The sequence below is a fragment of the Schistocerca serialis genome, chromosome 3 (genome assembly GCF_023864345.2).
Source record: "Schistocerca serialis cubense isolate TAMUIC-IGC-003099 chromosome 3, iqSchSeri2.2, whole genome shotgun sequence".
NCBI classification, from domain to species: Eukaryota; Metazoa; Arthropoda; class Insecta; order Orthoptera; family Acrididae; genus Schistocerca; species Schistocerca serialis.
The window spans coordinates 429,787,513-429,800,345 of NC_064640.1; the positions used below are offsets into that span (position 1 = coordinate 429,787,513).

Sequence of the window (12,833 nt, forward strand, 5' to 3'; positions counted from 1 at the left end):
GAGCATTGATAGTGGACATCCTTGATGGACCAACCGCATGATATTAATAGGGCCCACCATAAGACCATTGACCAGCACCCGCGACGTGGCACCTCGAAGGAAAATGGTTCAAATGGCTCTGAGCACTATGGACTTAACATCTGTGGTCATCAGTCCCATAGAACTTAGAACTACTTAAACCTAACTAACCTAAGGACATCACACACATCCATGCCCGAGGCAGGATTCGAACCTGCGACCATAGCGGTCACGCGGTTCCAGACTGAAGTGCCTATAACTGCACGGCCACACTGGCCGGGTATCTCGAAGGAGTCGCAAGACGATGTGTGTAATCTGTGGGGGAAGGCCATCCATTGGAATACGTTTTCTAGAAAGTCATGACTCACTCTATCAAAAGCATGGTCGAAGTCCACTGTCACTAAGGCACCATGACTGCAGCAGGTCGTGGCCAGGGCTATGACATCACAGTAATCGCTGAGTGGTGTCTGAATGTTACTGTCACCACCAAAGGACGTTTGATCCAGAGAAATGACTTGAGGGATGATGCGCTGAAGGCGAGTGACAAGAATCTGGGTAAAAATCCTTAAGTCACAATTTAACATGGCCAACGGCTGAAAATGTCCAACTCCCCGACCTTCCGATGCCTTGGGACCAGCATAAACAAGCCTTCTACGAATTTGGGTTGGAGGGAAAGGTCAGGCTTCATCAGTTCTTCATTCATCGCAGTCCAGTGTGAGCCCATGATGTTGTGGAATGTGTGGTAAAACTCCAGCAGAAACCCGTCAAGGCCTGGTGCTTTGTTCGCACACCCTTATGAAGAGAATCAGCCATAATTGTCGCTGTGAGAAGTTCTGCAGTAGCCCTATCGTGGGTATCTGTCAAGGAACGGAGAACATCAGTCATCACTGCCATGTTCTGGTCCTCTGCTGCATAGAATTGTTTGTAGTGATCCACAAAGATGTTTACGATATCATTCTGGGACGTCAGTTGGCGACCATCTGGCATGTCAAGGGCATTGACCAGCTTTCTCCGACACTGCTGCTTCTCTCAGATAATATGATGCATGGACGGGGGTTCTCCTAGTACACAGTCATGACATCTTGTGTGTACTATTGTGCCTTCAAGGCGGTGACACTTAAGAGAAATTATCGTCACCTTAATCCACTGAATTTCAACCTGCCGTTGAACAGAGGTGTCATGGTCTGAGAGTTTCTGGAGAACTGTGAAGTAGTATTCCGTGGTATGTCATAGCATTTTGTAGTGACCATAATTCATCATTGAACGACATAAAGCAGGCTTGGGGCCATCGAGACATCACTGGAGTGTTGAAGGATACGCTGGAAGGTGTCTCACACAGTTGTTCCACATCATCTGTACAACCTGCCTGCATTCTGGATCCTTGAGATGGGCAACATTCAGCTTCCACAGGCCTTGACCACACCACACCTTCTGCCTCTGGAGCAAAACAGTGAAAATGTAGGCGATATGGTCGGAGAAGGCGGTAGGCCATAATTTAGCATCAAGCGAGGCAGTTATGATTCCTTGGGAAACGTAGACATAGTCGATACAACTTGCTGAATAGCTGTTGATGTACGTATATCCAGGTCGATCACCATGCACGTGGTCCCAAGTATTGGTGAGGTTCAGTTCATGCGTGAGCAGCTAGAGTTCCTGGCATGTAGTGAAATGGGGATGTTGGTCCTTCTGGGATAACACACAATTGAAGTTGCCGCCAAGAATAATATGGTTGTAGCAGCCCATAAACAAAGGAGTGACTTGTTGTCAGCACATGGCGTGAGGTAAGAAACATAGCCATAGATAATGGGAAATGTCGCTAGTCGAACTTCCTGCAGAAGGGCAACATCAAGGTCCAATGCCCGCAACATTTTATGGAGCAATTGTAATTTGACAAGGGTGCCAATAGTTTTGACATTGATGGAGCCAGTCCCATAAGCTTGTTGTGGAATTGGGACTACTGGGATGCTCATGGAGGTACGAAGAGCAGCAGTGAACAGGAATGTTGTCCCAGAAAGCTGTACGTCCCCATCCAGTAACCCTGTCGATTAGCAGTTGTGGGTTGGAACAGCAGCATTTGCTGCTGTCACACCACGCGTCAGACCACGCAAAGGTGTGTGGATGGCATGCGTCCACTGGAGTACCTGTGGAGTCCAAAGGCTGCATCACGTTGGCAGTGGAAGAGTGGTGCTGGCCCCGCTGCTGCTCAACATCCATAGGTACAGTGCCTGGTGCATATGAAGATGGTTGTACCTCCGACGGGGGGCAGGCTAGTGCTTCCACCATGGAATCGTCGATTGTGGGAACATCTTGAGAGATGTGTTTCTCATCATCTTGAGACTGCATCCTGCAGGTATCAGATGGAGCGATCCGCCATTTACGATGTCTCTTCGGCGACTGTTACTTGTGCATGTGATCTTCAGTGTCCAGAGATGCCTGGGTGTACAGATGGTCAGGCACAAAAGCATTGGTAGGCACAACCATGGAGTCAAGGGCCATCCCCTGTACTAGAGATTGTTCACCACTACACATGATGGGAGGAGGAGGCAAGGGTGTCAGTCCGTCCGTAACAGACTGAGGCATTACCGGAGACGACGATGTGTCATTAGTAGGAACCAGTGGTGATCGCGGTCAGGGGTCATTATGGAGAACTTCGACAATCATCAGCAGGAGCGTCGTCAGAGCAGTCATGGCCTGCAAGTCCCCTGGTGGTAAGTGTGTGATTCTGCGTTGCAGACAGCTGGAACGGAGCTGTTCTTCTCTGCCACATCCCGAGCATGTCATCAGGTGGCCATCATAAATTATAATTGCACGGCAGCCACCAGTATATAAGTAGTATGGCACATGTTTGGTTAGCTGTATGCAGATCTGTTGGACTCCATTGAGAACTGGGTATGTAGTGAATTGAACCCACTTTTCAGCTGTCCGCTGCTCGTGGTCTAGTGACTATTGTTGCTGCCTCTGGATCACAGGATCCTGCGTTCAATTCCCGGCCGGCTCGGGGATTTTCTGTGTCTGGGGACTGGGTGTTTGTGTTGTCCACATCATTTCATCGTCATTCATGAAAGTGGCAAGTGTGGACTGTGTAAAGATTGGAACTTTGTATGGGCGCTAATAACTGCACGTTGAGTGCCCCACAAACCAAATATCATCATCATCACTTTTCAGCTGTATGACTAATCACCTTTCCATATGGGTGGAATGCAGATACCACTACCTCTGAAGGCACCTCAAAAGGCAGTTCAGATATCCTGACCGTCCGCAGTCTAATTCCCGCATGTTCCACAGTTAAATTACTGATGTGTCCATCAGTGACGGAACTTAAGACCACTTCGAGAAGCAATTAGAATTTTGTCACATATGTCTTTGTTAACCAACTTCACGTATACCGCACTGCTCACTATAGACAGGTGGGTAACAACAAGATCATTGCAATCAATCTTGACTTCGTCTCTGATAAATTGTTTGATTTCAAGTGCTTATGGTCGGATATAGTCAGGTGAAAAACTAATCTTCAGTGTTGATTTTCTGTGGGCATAAGCCATTCTCTTTCAAAGGAAATACAGCACACTAAGATGTCAGAATCACATAAACAACTCCGAGAGCGAGCTGTGCAGCGATGACGTAAAGACGTCCGCCCTGCTAGCATACCAAAAGGCGACTATTTAACCCAGGACCTCCAGGGGCAGAGTCTAGTGCTCTACCTGGTAGCCCACTACAGCTACATTGTATTATTTAGTTTGTTACAGTTTTAGATATCACCAGAGATGGAGTAAGTTACTATGAGCATGTAATTTAGCATGCACAAGAGAATGGAGCATGCCGTTTTACATGCTTGTTCCTATAACTTGTACACATCATGATAACATAGTTTTAAGACAAATTTAGAAATAACAGTACTTTGTTTTATTGAAAACATTGGCAACCCTATTATACATCCGAGGGGGACAGCTAATATTACATCTGTTTTTCCTGAAGATTTACCATCCAATATATCACACTGCCCCCCATGAACCATGGACCTTGCCGTTGGTGGGGAGGCTTGCGTGCCTCAGCGATACAGATAGCCGTACCGTAGGTGCAACCACAACGGAGGGGTATCTGTTGAGAGGCCAGACAAACGTGTGGTTCCTGAAGAGGGGCAGCAGCCTTTTCAGTAGTTGCAAGGGCAACAGTCTGGATGATTGACTGATCTAAAACGGCCTTGCTGTGCTGGTACTGCGAACGGCTGAAACCAAGGGGAAACTACAGCCGTAATTTTTCCCGAGGGCATGCAGCTTTACTGTATGATTACATGATGATGACGTCCTCTTGGGTAAAATATTCCGGAGGTAAAATAGTCCCCCATTCGGATCTCCGGGTGGGGACTACTCAAGAGGATGTCGTTATCAGGAGAAAGAAAACTGGCGTTCTACGGATCGGAGTGTGGAATGTCAGATCCCTTAATCGGGCAGGTAGGTTAGAAAATTTAAAAAGGGAAATCGATAGGTTGAAGTTAGATATAGTGGGAATTAGTGAAGTTCGGTGGCAGGAGGAACAAGACTTCTGGTCAGGTGACTACAGGGTTATAAACACAAAATCAAATAGGGGTAATGCAGGAGTAGGTTTAATAATGAATAGGAAAATAGGAATGCGGGTAAGCTACTACAAACAGCATAGTGAACGCATTATTGTGGCCAAGATAGATACGAAGCCCACACCTACTACAGTAGTACAAGTTTATATGCCAACTAGCTCTGCAGATGACGAAGAAATTGAAGAAATGTATGATGAAATAAAAGAAATTATTCAGATTGTGAAGGGAGACGAAAATTTAATAGTCATGGGTGACTGAAATTCGAGTGTAGGAAAAGGGAGAGAAGGAAACATAGTAGGTGAATATGGATTGGGGGACAGAAATGAAAGAGGAAGCCGCCTGGTAGAATTTTGCACAGAGCACAACATAATCATAACTAACACTTGGTTTAAGAATCATGAAAGAAGGTTGTATACATGGAAGAACCCTGGAGATACTAAAAGGTATCAGATAGATTATATAATGGTAAGACAGAGATTTAGGAACCAGGTTTTAAATTGTAAGACATTTCCAGGGGCAGATGTGGACTCTGACCACAATCTATTGGTTATGACCTGTAGATTAAAACTGAAGAAACTGCAAAAAGGTGGGAATTTAAGGAGATGGGACCTGGATAAACTAAAAGAACCAGAGGTTGTACAGAGATTCAGGGAGAGCATAAGGGAGCAATTGACAGGAATGGGGGAAATAAATACAGTAGAAGAAGAATGGGTAGCTTTGAGGGATGAAGTAGTGAAGGCAGCAGAGGATCAAGTAGGTAAAAAGACGAGGGCTAGTAGAAATCCTTGGGTAACAGAAGAAATATTGAATTTAATTGATGAAAGGAGAAAATATAAAAATGCAGTAAGTGAAACAGGCAAAAAGGAATACAAACGTCTCAAAAATGAGATCGACAGGAAGTGCAAAATGGCTAAGCAGGGATGGCTAGAGGACAAATGTAAGGATGTAGAGGCCTATCTCACTAGGGGTAAGATAGATACCGTCTACAGGAAAATTAAAGAGACCTTTGGAGATAAGAGAACAACTTGTATGAATATCAAGAGCTCAGATGGAAACCCAGTTCTAAGCAAAGAAGGGAAAGCAGAAAGGTGGAAGGAGTATATAGAGGGTCAATACAAGGGCGATGTACTTGAGGACAATATTATGGAAAGGGAAGAGGATGTAGATGAAGATGAAATGGGAGGTATGATACTGCGAGAAGAGTTTGACAGAGCACTGAAAGACCTGAGTCGAAACAAGGCCCCCGGAGTAGACAATATTCCATTGGAACTACTGACGGCCGTGGGAGAGCCAATCCTGACAAAACTCTACCATCTGGTGAGCAAGATGTATGAAACAGGCGAAATACCCTCAGACTTCAAGAAGAATATAATAATTCCAATCCCAAAGAAAGCAGGTGTTGACAGATGTGAAAATTACCGAACTATCAGCTTAATAAGTCACAGCTGCAAAATACTAACACGAATTCTTTACAGATGAATGGAAAAACTAGTAGAAGCCAACCTCGGGGAAGATCAGTTTGGATTCCGTAGAAACACTGGAACACGTGAGGCAATACTGACCTTACGACTTATCTTGGAAGAAAGATTAAGGAAAGGCAAACCTACGTTTCTAGCATTTGTAGACTTAGAGAAAGCTTTTGACAATGTTGACTGGAATACTCTCTTTCAAATTCTAAAGGTGGCAGGGGTAAAATACAGGGAGCGAAAGGCTATTTACAATTTGTACAGAAACCAGATGGCAGTTATAAGAGTCGAGGGACATGAAAGGGAAGCAGTTGTTGGGAAGGGAGTAAGACAGGGTTGTAGCCTGTCCCCGATGTTGTTCAATCTGTATATTGAGCAAGCAGTAAAGGAAACAAAAGAAAAATTCGGAGTAGGTATTAAAATTCATGGAGAAGAAATAAAAACTTTGAGGTTCGCCGATGACATTGTAATTCTGTCAGAGACAGCAAAGGACTTGGAAGAGCAGTTGAATGGAATGGACAGTGTCTTGAAAGGAGGATATAAGATGAACATCAACAAAAGCAAAACAAGGATAATGGAATGTAGTCTAATTAAGTCGGGTGATGCTGAGGGAATTAGATTAGGAAATGAGGCACTTAAATTAGTAAAGGAGTTTTGCTATTTGGGGAGCAAAATAACTGATGATGGTCGAAGTAGAGAGGATATAAAATGTAGGCTGGCAATGGCTAGGAAAGCGTTTCTGAAGAAGAGAAATTTGTTAACATCGAATATTGATTTAAGTGTCAGGAAGTCATTTCTGAAAGTATTCGTATGGAGTGTATCCATGTATGGAAGTGAAACATGGACAATAAATAGTTTGGACAAGAAGAGAATAGAAGCTTTTGAAAGGTGGTGCTACAGAAGAATGCTGAAGATTAGATGGGTAGATCACATAACTAATGAGGAAGTATTGAATAGGATTGGGGAGAAGAGAAGTTTGTGGCACAACTTGACCAGAAGAAGGGATCGGTTGGTAGGACATGTTCTGAGGCATCAAGGGATCACCAATTTAGTATTGGAGGGCAGCGTGGAGGGTAAAAATCGTAGGGGGAGACCAAGAGATGAATACACTAAGCAGATTCAGAAGGATGTAGGTTGCAGTAGGTACTGGGAGATGAAAAAGCTTGCACAGGATAGAGTAGCATGGAGAGCTGCATCAAACCAGTCTCAGGACTGAAGACCACAACAACAACAACAACAACATATCACACTGGGCTCTATCAGACAAAAATTCTTGAAACCAATCACATATATGGCATGATTGTTCATATAATGATATCTCCAATAGCAGCTGACAGCATAGTGTAATGTCAGACCCCATTCAGAAATCTACGTGCTTGCCCACGTCTATTATATGTAATATATTGTGTGTGAAGCACTCCAGCAGTTTTTCACATGAACAGGATTTCCTGTCTCTGTGCTGACTTTTGTTTTTCTCATGGAAAATTATCATGCTTTAGCTTAAAATATGTCACAGGCTCTTTTAACAAACACGATAATGGATGAAACTTTCTAGCAGAATAAAATTGTGAGTCGGGCCGAGACTCGAACTTGGCCTTTCGCGAGCAAGTGCTTCACCAACTGAACTACCCAAACACAACTGACAGCCTGTCCTCACAGCTTTCCTTCTGCTAGTACCTCATATTCTACCTTCCAAACTTCACAGAAATTCCCCTGTGAAACTTGCAGGACTAGCACTTCTGGAGAAAAGGCTGCTGTGGAGACTTGGCACAGCCACAGCCATTTCCAGAATGAATCTTTCACTCTGCAACGGAGTGTTAGTCCTACAAGCTTCCTTCTGTGGAGTTTAGATGGTAGGAGATGAGGTACTTGCAGAAGTAAAACTGTGAGAATGGGTTGTGAGTCATGCATGATTAGCTCATTTGTCAGAGCACTTGCCCATGAAAGGCAGTCTCGAGTTGGAGTCCCAGTCTTGCACACAGTTTTTATCTTACAGAAAGTTTCATGTCAGCAGAATGAAAAATTCATTCAGGCACAGTGCATGTTTCTATGTAAACAAATCCATTATTTTATTCTTCTTGTAATTGAGAGTCACCTGTACTCACTTCATCTGTGTGGGACTTTTCTCTGTACAACACAGTCTTGAAAAATGTGACAAATAGAAGTTGCTATTGCTGCAGTATATTCAATGTAGACTGTTAAAGGAACTGTGTCAGAGACTGGAGCCTTGTTTGCTTTGCATAGCATCAATATTTTTTTCTCACTTTTAGTGATTTTTATTTCAATATCAATCATGATCAGCTTTGTGTAGTGGTTACATGAAAAAGCTATAGTTGGACCCTTGTGCATAAATGTAATTTTAATGCTAAAATTTAGTATTTTTACTTCTTAATTGTTGTCTTCTATTTTGACACCAGACTGTTCCACAAAAGACTGACTGGAAAGTTTTAGACTGTTCATAAACTTCCCGTAGGAACAGAACGTAATAAGATTTCCTGAAAGGTCTTACTAGAAGTTGTTGTCACTTTCATGCATAGCTATGCACAGTTTGTCACTTTACTTTTTGTCACTTAGTTCTTTTCTATTCTCTCGTGCAAAATCTCTGTTTATGTAACTTTACCCAAGTGGTAACATTAATGCAATGTGAGATTTGCCATTTGGTATGTATCTCTTGAGGCCATGATTAGTGATTTCTTAGAGCTTTTCCCAACTATATTTGCCACGTCCATACTTTTTCTGTTCTACTTGGAATTAGGTAGAAACAAAGTTCTCGATCACTCCCACAGATGCATGGAGATCAGTAGAACAAAGTGCCAGTTCTATGTGGTCAGTAATGAAAGATCTCATGCAGTGAACAGCTGATCAGAAGGGAAGTCCAGAATACAGCAGAGGCTGTAATAAAGAGTGATAAATCCATTTGGAGAGAAATGCAAATCAAGCAATGTAAACAGGAACATTGGAATTCAGATAATCATATGATGTACAGACAGAGGCATCATTGAGTAAATGAGTGTACCTGAAAAGTGGCTGGCCACAGTAGTTTTCATAGTGACTGCACCTACTTCATGTGCTTGTTATGTCCTCCTCAGCACCTAGTGTGAACTCTATTGCTACACAGCCTGAAGATCTCTGACTCCATATCTGTATCAGTACTCTAGTGGGTAAGAGGTTGGGTACAGTTTATAATTGACAAGCATAAAAATAAAAAAAATATTTATTGGTTCATTTTAATGACTCCCTGATGCAGATGATACAACTGCTGTAAGTCTCAAAGAAAACTTGAGTCTCACACCCTACTCATACAATTATAGTTGGTGGTGACTTCAATTTGCCCTTGATATGTTATTCCACGCTGTACGGGATTAATTTATTTAGTTAACTGGCTTTTGGTGTACTAGGTCATCATCAGACATTAACTGAGGTTAGCCTTGTAAGACAAAAACCAGTTAACTAAATAAATTTATCCTGTAGAACATAAACAACGTTTTGCTTTTCATTTTTATGGTATTCTACCAAGAAGCAACAGTAGAATCAGTTAACTGTTTCATATTATTCAAATAAAAGTGGATCAGTATGAAATTCATGAACATTTTATTGTAATAATTTATTGTACTAAATAAATTACAGTTTTACATTTCATGTAGTATTTCATTCTTTTCTATCAAACAAAATCTCATAAACTGACTATCCAGCATAATTACCACAAAACAACATGCATTACTGTACTGAAATGAAGGGTTACAAAAGCATCTTTTGCACAATAGTTCATACTTTACTTGTAATTTTCAATCAAAGTCAAAATTTTCAATGCATTGTTTACAGGGTACTGTTGACATTTGTAGCGGTAATCGTGATTCTGGGTACAGCATATGATGTCATTATTTGGCAGCCTCATCTGAGAGAAATAACAGCACATGGCACATCCCAGAAAACAAAAGTCCACAGTGTTAAAGAGAACATGGAGGTAGCCATCACCAACCCTAAAATACGTGAAAACAATAATGATAATAGTTACAGCAACAACTACAGTGAGAGTAAGAAGTTTTCTTTTTATGCCATACTTCCAGATGGATGGTTAAGCAAATAATGTTTATCATAATAGTATCCTTTAACTGTTACAGAAACTGATTGTTACACAAGAAAATCAACATCTTCCACAAGAGAGAAAATTGTGCAGGGGCTTGGTAAGTGATGCTAAATATCACAACTTGATACCTTATTTCATTTCAGCGATGTATTTTACAGTCAAACAAAGGGTTAAGATACACAGCTCTACTTCTATATGGGGTACCTAAAATTATAAAATCTGTTCAAAAAAGATTGTGATCAAAATTAACAAATGCAGTTTCACAAATATTGCTTCTATGGAATAGAGGACTTTATGAGTACCAGCTAACTAAATTTTATTGTTTCTTATATTTTATCTGACTTGGGACCAGTTGTAAAAGCTTTGAATAACTGGCAGTTAACATTTATTTTCTGAACGGTACAGGAACCACTTTTTACCAGCACAGAACAATGAATAAGTTCAGTGTAAACTCAGGATAAGCTATTTGGTGATTTATGGTTGGGTTAGGAAAATTATCTGGAGAATAAATTTGATGATCGCATCAGAAATAACTATAATTTATCAGTTTTATTGGTTGTGGAGCTCTGAGGCTGTGGTTTATATTGTTTTAAGAAATACAGCTGGCAGCTGCTTTTTTATGTATTTTTATTTATGCCAATACATGTTTTGGGCTGTCATTCATCTTCACTTGGTGTAATACATGTATAACTCTTCAGTAAGTACATCATCAAAACATCAACAGCAATTTGGATGCTGCATCTGGCTTGAGAAAAATTAATTATTTTGTTTAGCTACTACACTTCGCAAATTGTATAGTTATGATGATATCATAAATACACAACTTGTGAAGTTTATTGCCTAAATAAAATTGTTAATTTTGTTCAGGCCAGCTGCAGCACCCAAATTGCTATTGATGTGTTAGTGATGTTCTTACATATATGTATTACACAAATGAAGATAGCTGAAAGCCAAAAATACTTTTTAGTATAAATAACGATATGATGCAAGAAAAAGTGGCTGGTTGCAGCATTTCTTAAAGTAAAAGAAATAAATGTATTATTGGAGAATGATGATGAGTTTTTGAAGAGCTGTTCATCAAAATGAAATGAGATAAGAAAGTGAGTATACATTCAATTACTTCAAAGAATGCATCAACTTTAAATTAATAACTAGACTTAACAATCTGAGGAAGCTAAACTCTGGCTTTTCAGTCTTGTAATGAGAAACTGAAGCATATGACTGAGACATGAGCATGCATCTGTATCTCATAGCATTGTTAATTACTATATCAATAATATCTGGTGTTAAGGGGTACACATTTTTTTGTTTACTGATACTTCAAAAATTTTATGACATTACCTTGTGACTGAATGAAGAGAGCAATATATTGTGATTTAATTTAGTCGATAAATATGGAGCAAGACAATTTGTGCTGAACATGCCACATATTTATCTTCTTCTCAACATTTCATAGCTCTGTGTTATTATTGCTATAGTATTTTCGTGATTCATCATTTTGTATATCAAAAACAGTGTAGAATAGGCCTAAGCATACTGAGAAACCCTCATATCTTGAGAGTGATAGTTGCATAGTTCTCTTATGAAGCTAGAGATAGTTTCTAATGTTCCCATACTGACAGTACTTTTATAGAACAAAATATTATTCCACCTTCTCCTTTTTTGTTTTGTGTAAACATCCAAACAGTGTCAGAAGGTGACAATCTCAATAATGCTGAAAAAACCCAAGAAGTCTCTAACTTTTCATAATATGCAATCATTTTATTGTTATGGGTAGGCTTTTGGTAACAGAACAGAGACTATTTTTACTCCTGCTGTGAGGAATGTGTCTTCCAGTTGTCATTGGAGTCACTGAAGGATGTAGAGTGGCTCATAAATGCTATCACTGATGCTGTCTTATGTAATAAGAACTAACAGACTACAGGTCTCCCACAGGTTACCTTGCGTAAGTTTTCTTTCAGGAATGATTATTCCATCAGTGAGTTAGTTGATTTTGATTCTCGGATTTTTTTTTTTTGTTCGGATTTCCTTCTGTCATTTGGAAACCTTATTCATACTGACAAAGAAACAGCCAATAGGACTATTTTTTTACAGTATAAGAATTGACTGTGGACATTGGCCCTTAGACATCAAGTTTCCACTCATACAGCAGAAAAATACTAGAGCACAATAATGTGTTTCCGAAATAGCTTCATTCTCACTACTTTGATATGTCATACATCATTTCTTTAAAATGAAGTCCTGGGTGTTGAAGTTGTGATCTAATCTTCAGTACATACAGTACGATACATTTTATATCATGTACCTAACTAATTACAAGGTTCAGCTTAATGAATTTGACTTTGAACTGAGAATTATCCATCTATTTATTTTTGTTTTGGTCCTGTGACATCTCATGCTGATATAGGACAAATCAGTATAAAATACAGAATTACATATTTGTAATGTTACTGCTTGCATGTTGTTGTTGTTGTTGTTGTGGTCTTCAGTCCTGAGAGTGGTTTGATGCAGCTCTCCATGCTACTCTATCCTGTGCAAGCTTCTTCATCTCCCAGTACTTTAACTTCAACCTACATCCTTCTGAATCTGCTTAGTGTATCTCTTGGTCTCCCTCTACGATTTTTACCCTCCAATCTGCACTCCAATGCTGAATTTGTGATCCCTTGATGCCTCAGAACATGTCCTACCA

The 12,833-nt window shown here is 40.5% G+C and overlaps 1 protein-coding gene across 1 annotated transcript in view; it reads left to right on the forward strand.

Annotated features, from left to right (window-relative positions):
• LOC126470907 (nose resistant to fluoxetine protein 6-like) overlaps positions 1 to 12,833 on the forward strand; it is a 326,632-nt gene that overhangs the window by 154,561 nt on the left and 159,238 nt on the right. The window contains exons 4-5 of the mRNA XM_050098938.1: positions 9,880 to 10,091; positions 10,179 to 10,241. Of these exons, the coding sequence (XP_049954895.1) occupies positions 9,880 to 10,091; positions 10,179 to 10,241 (275 nt within the window). The remainder of the gene's footprint in view (positions 1 to 9,879; positions 10,092 to 10,178; positions 10,242 to 12,833) is intronic.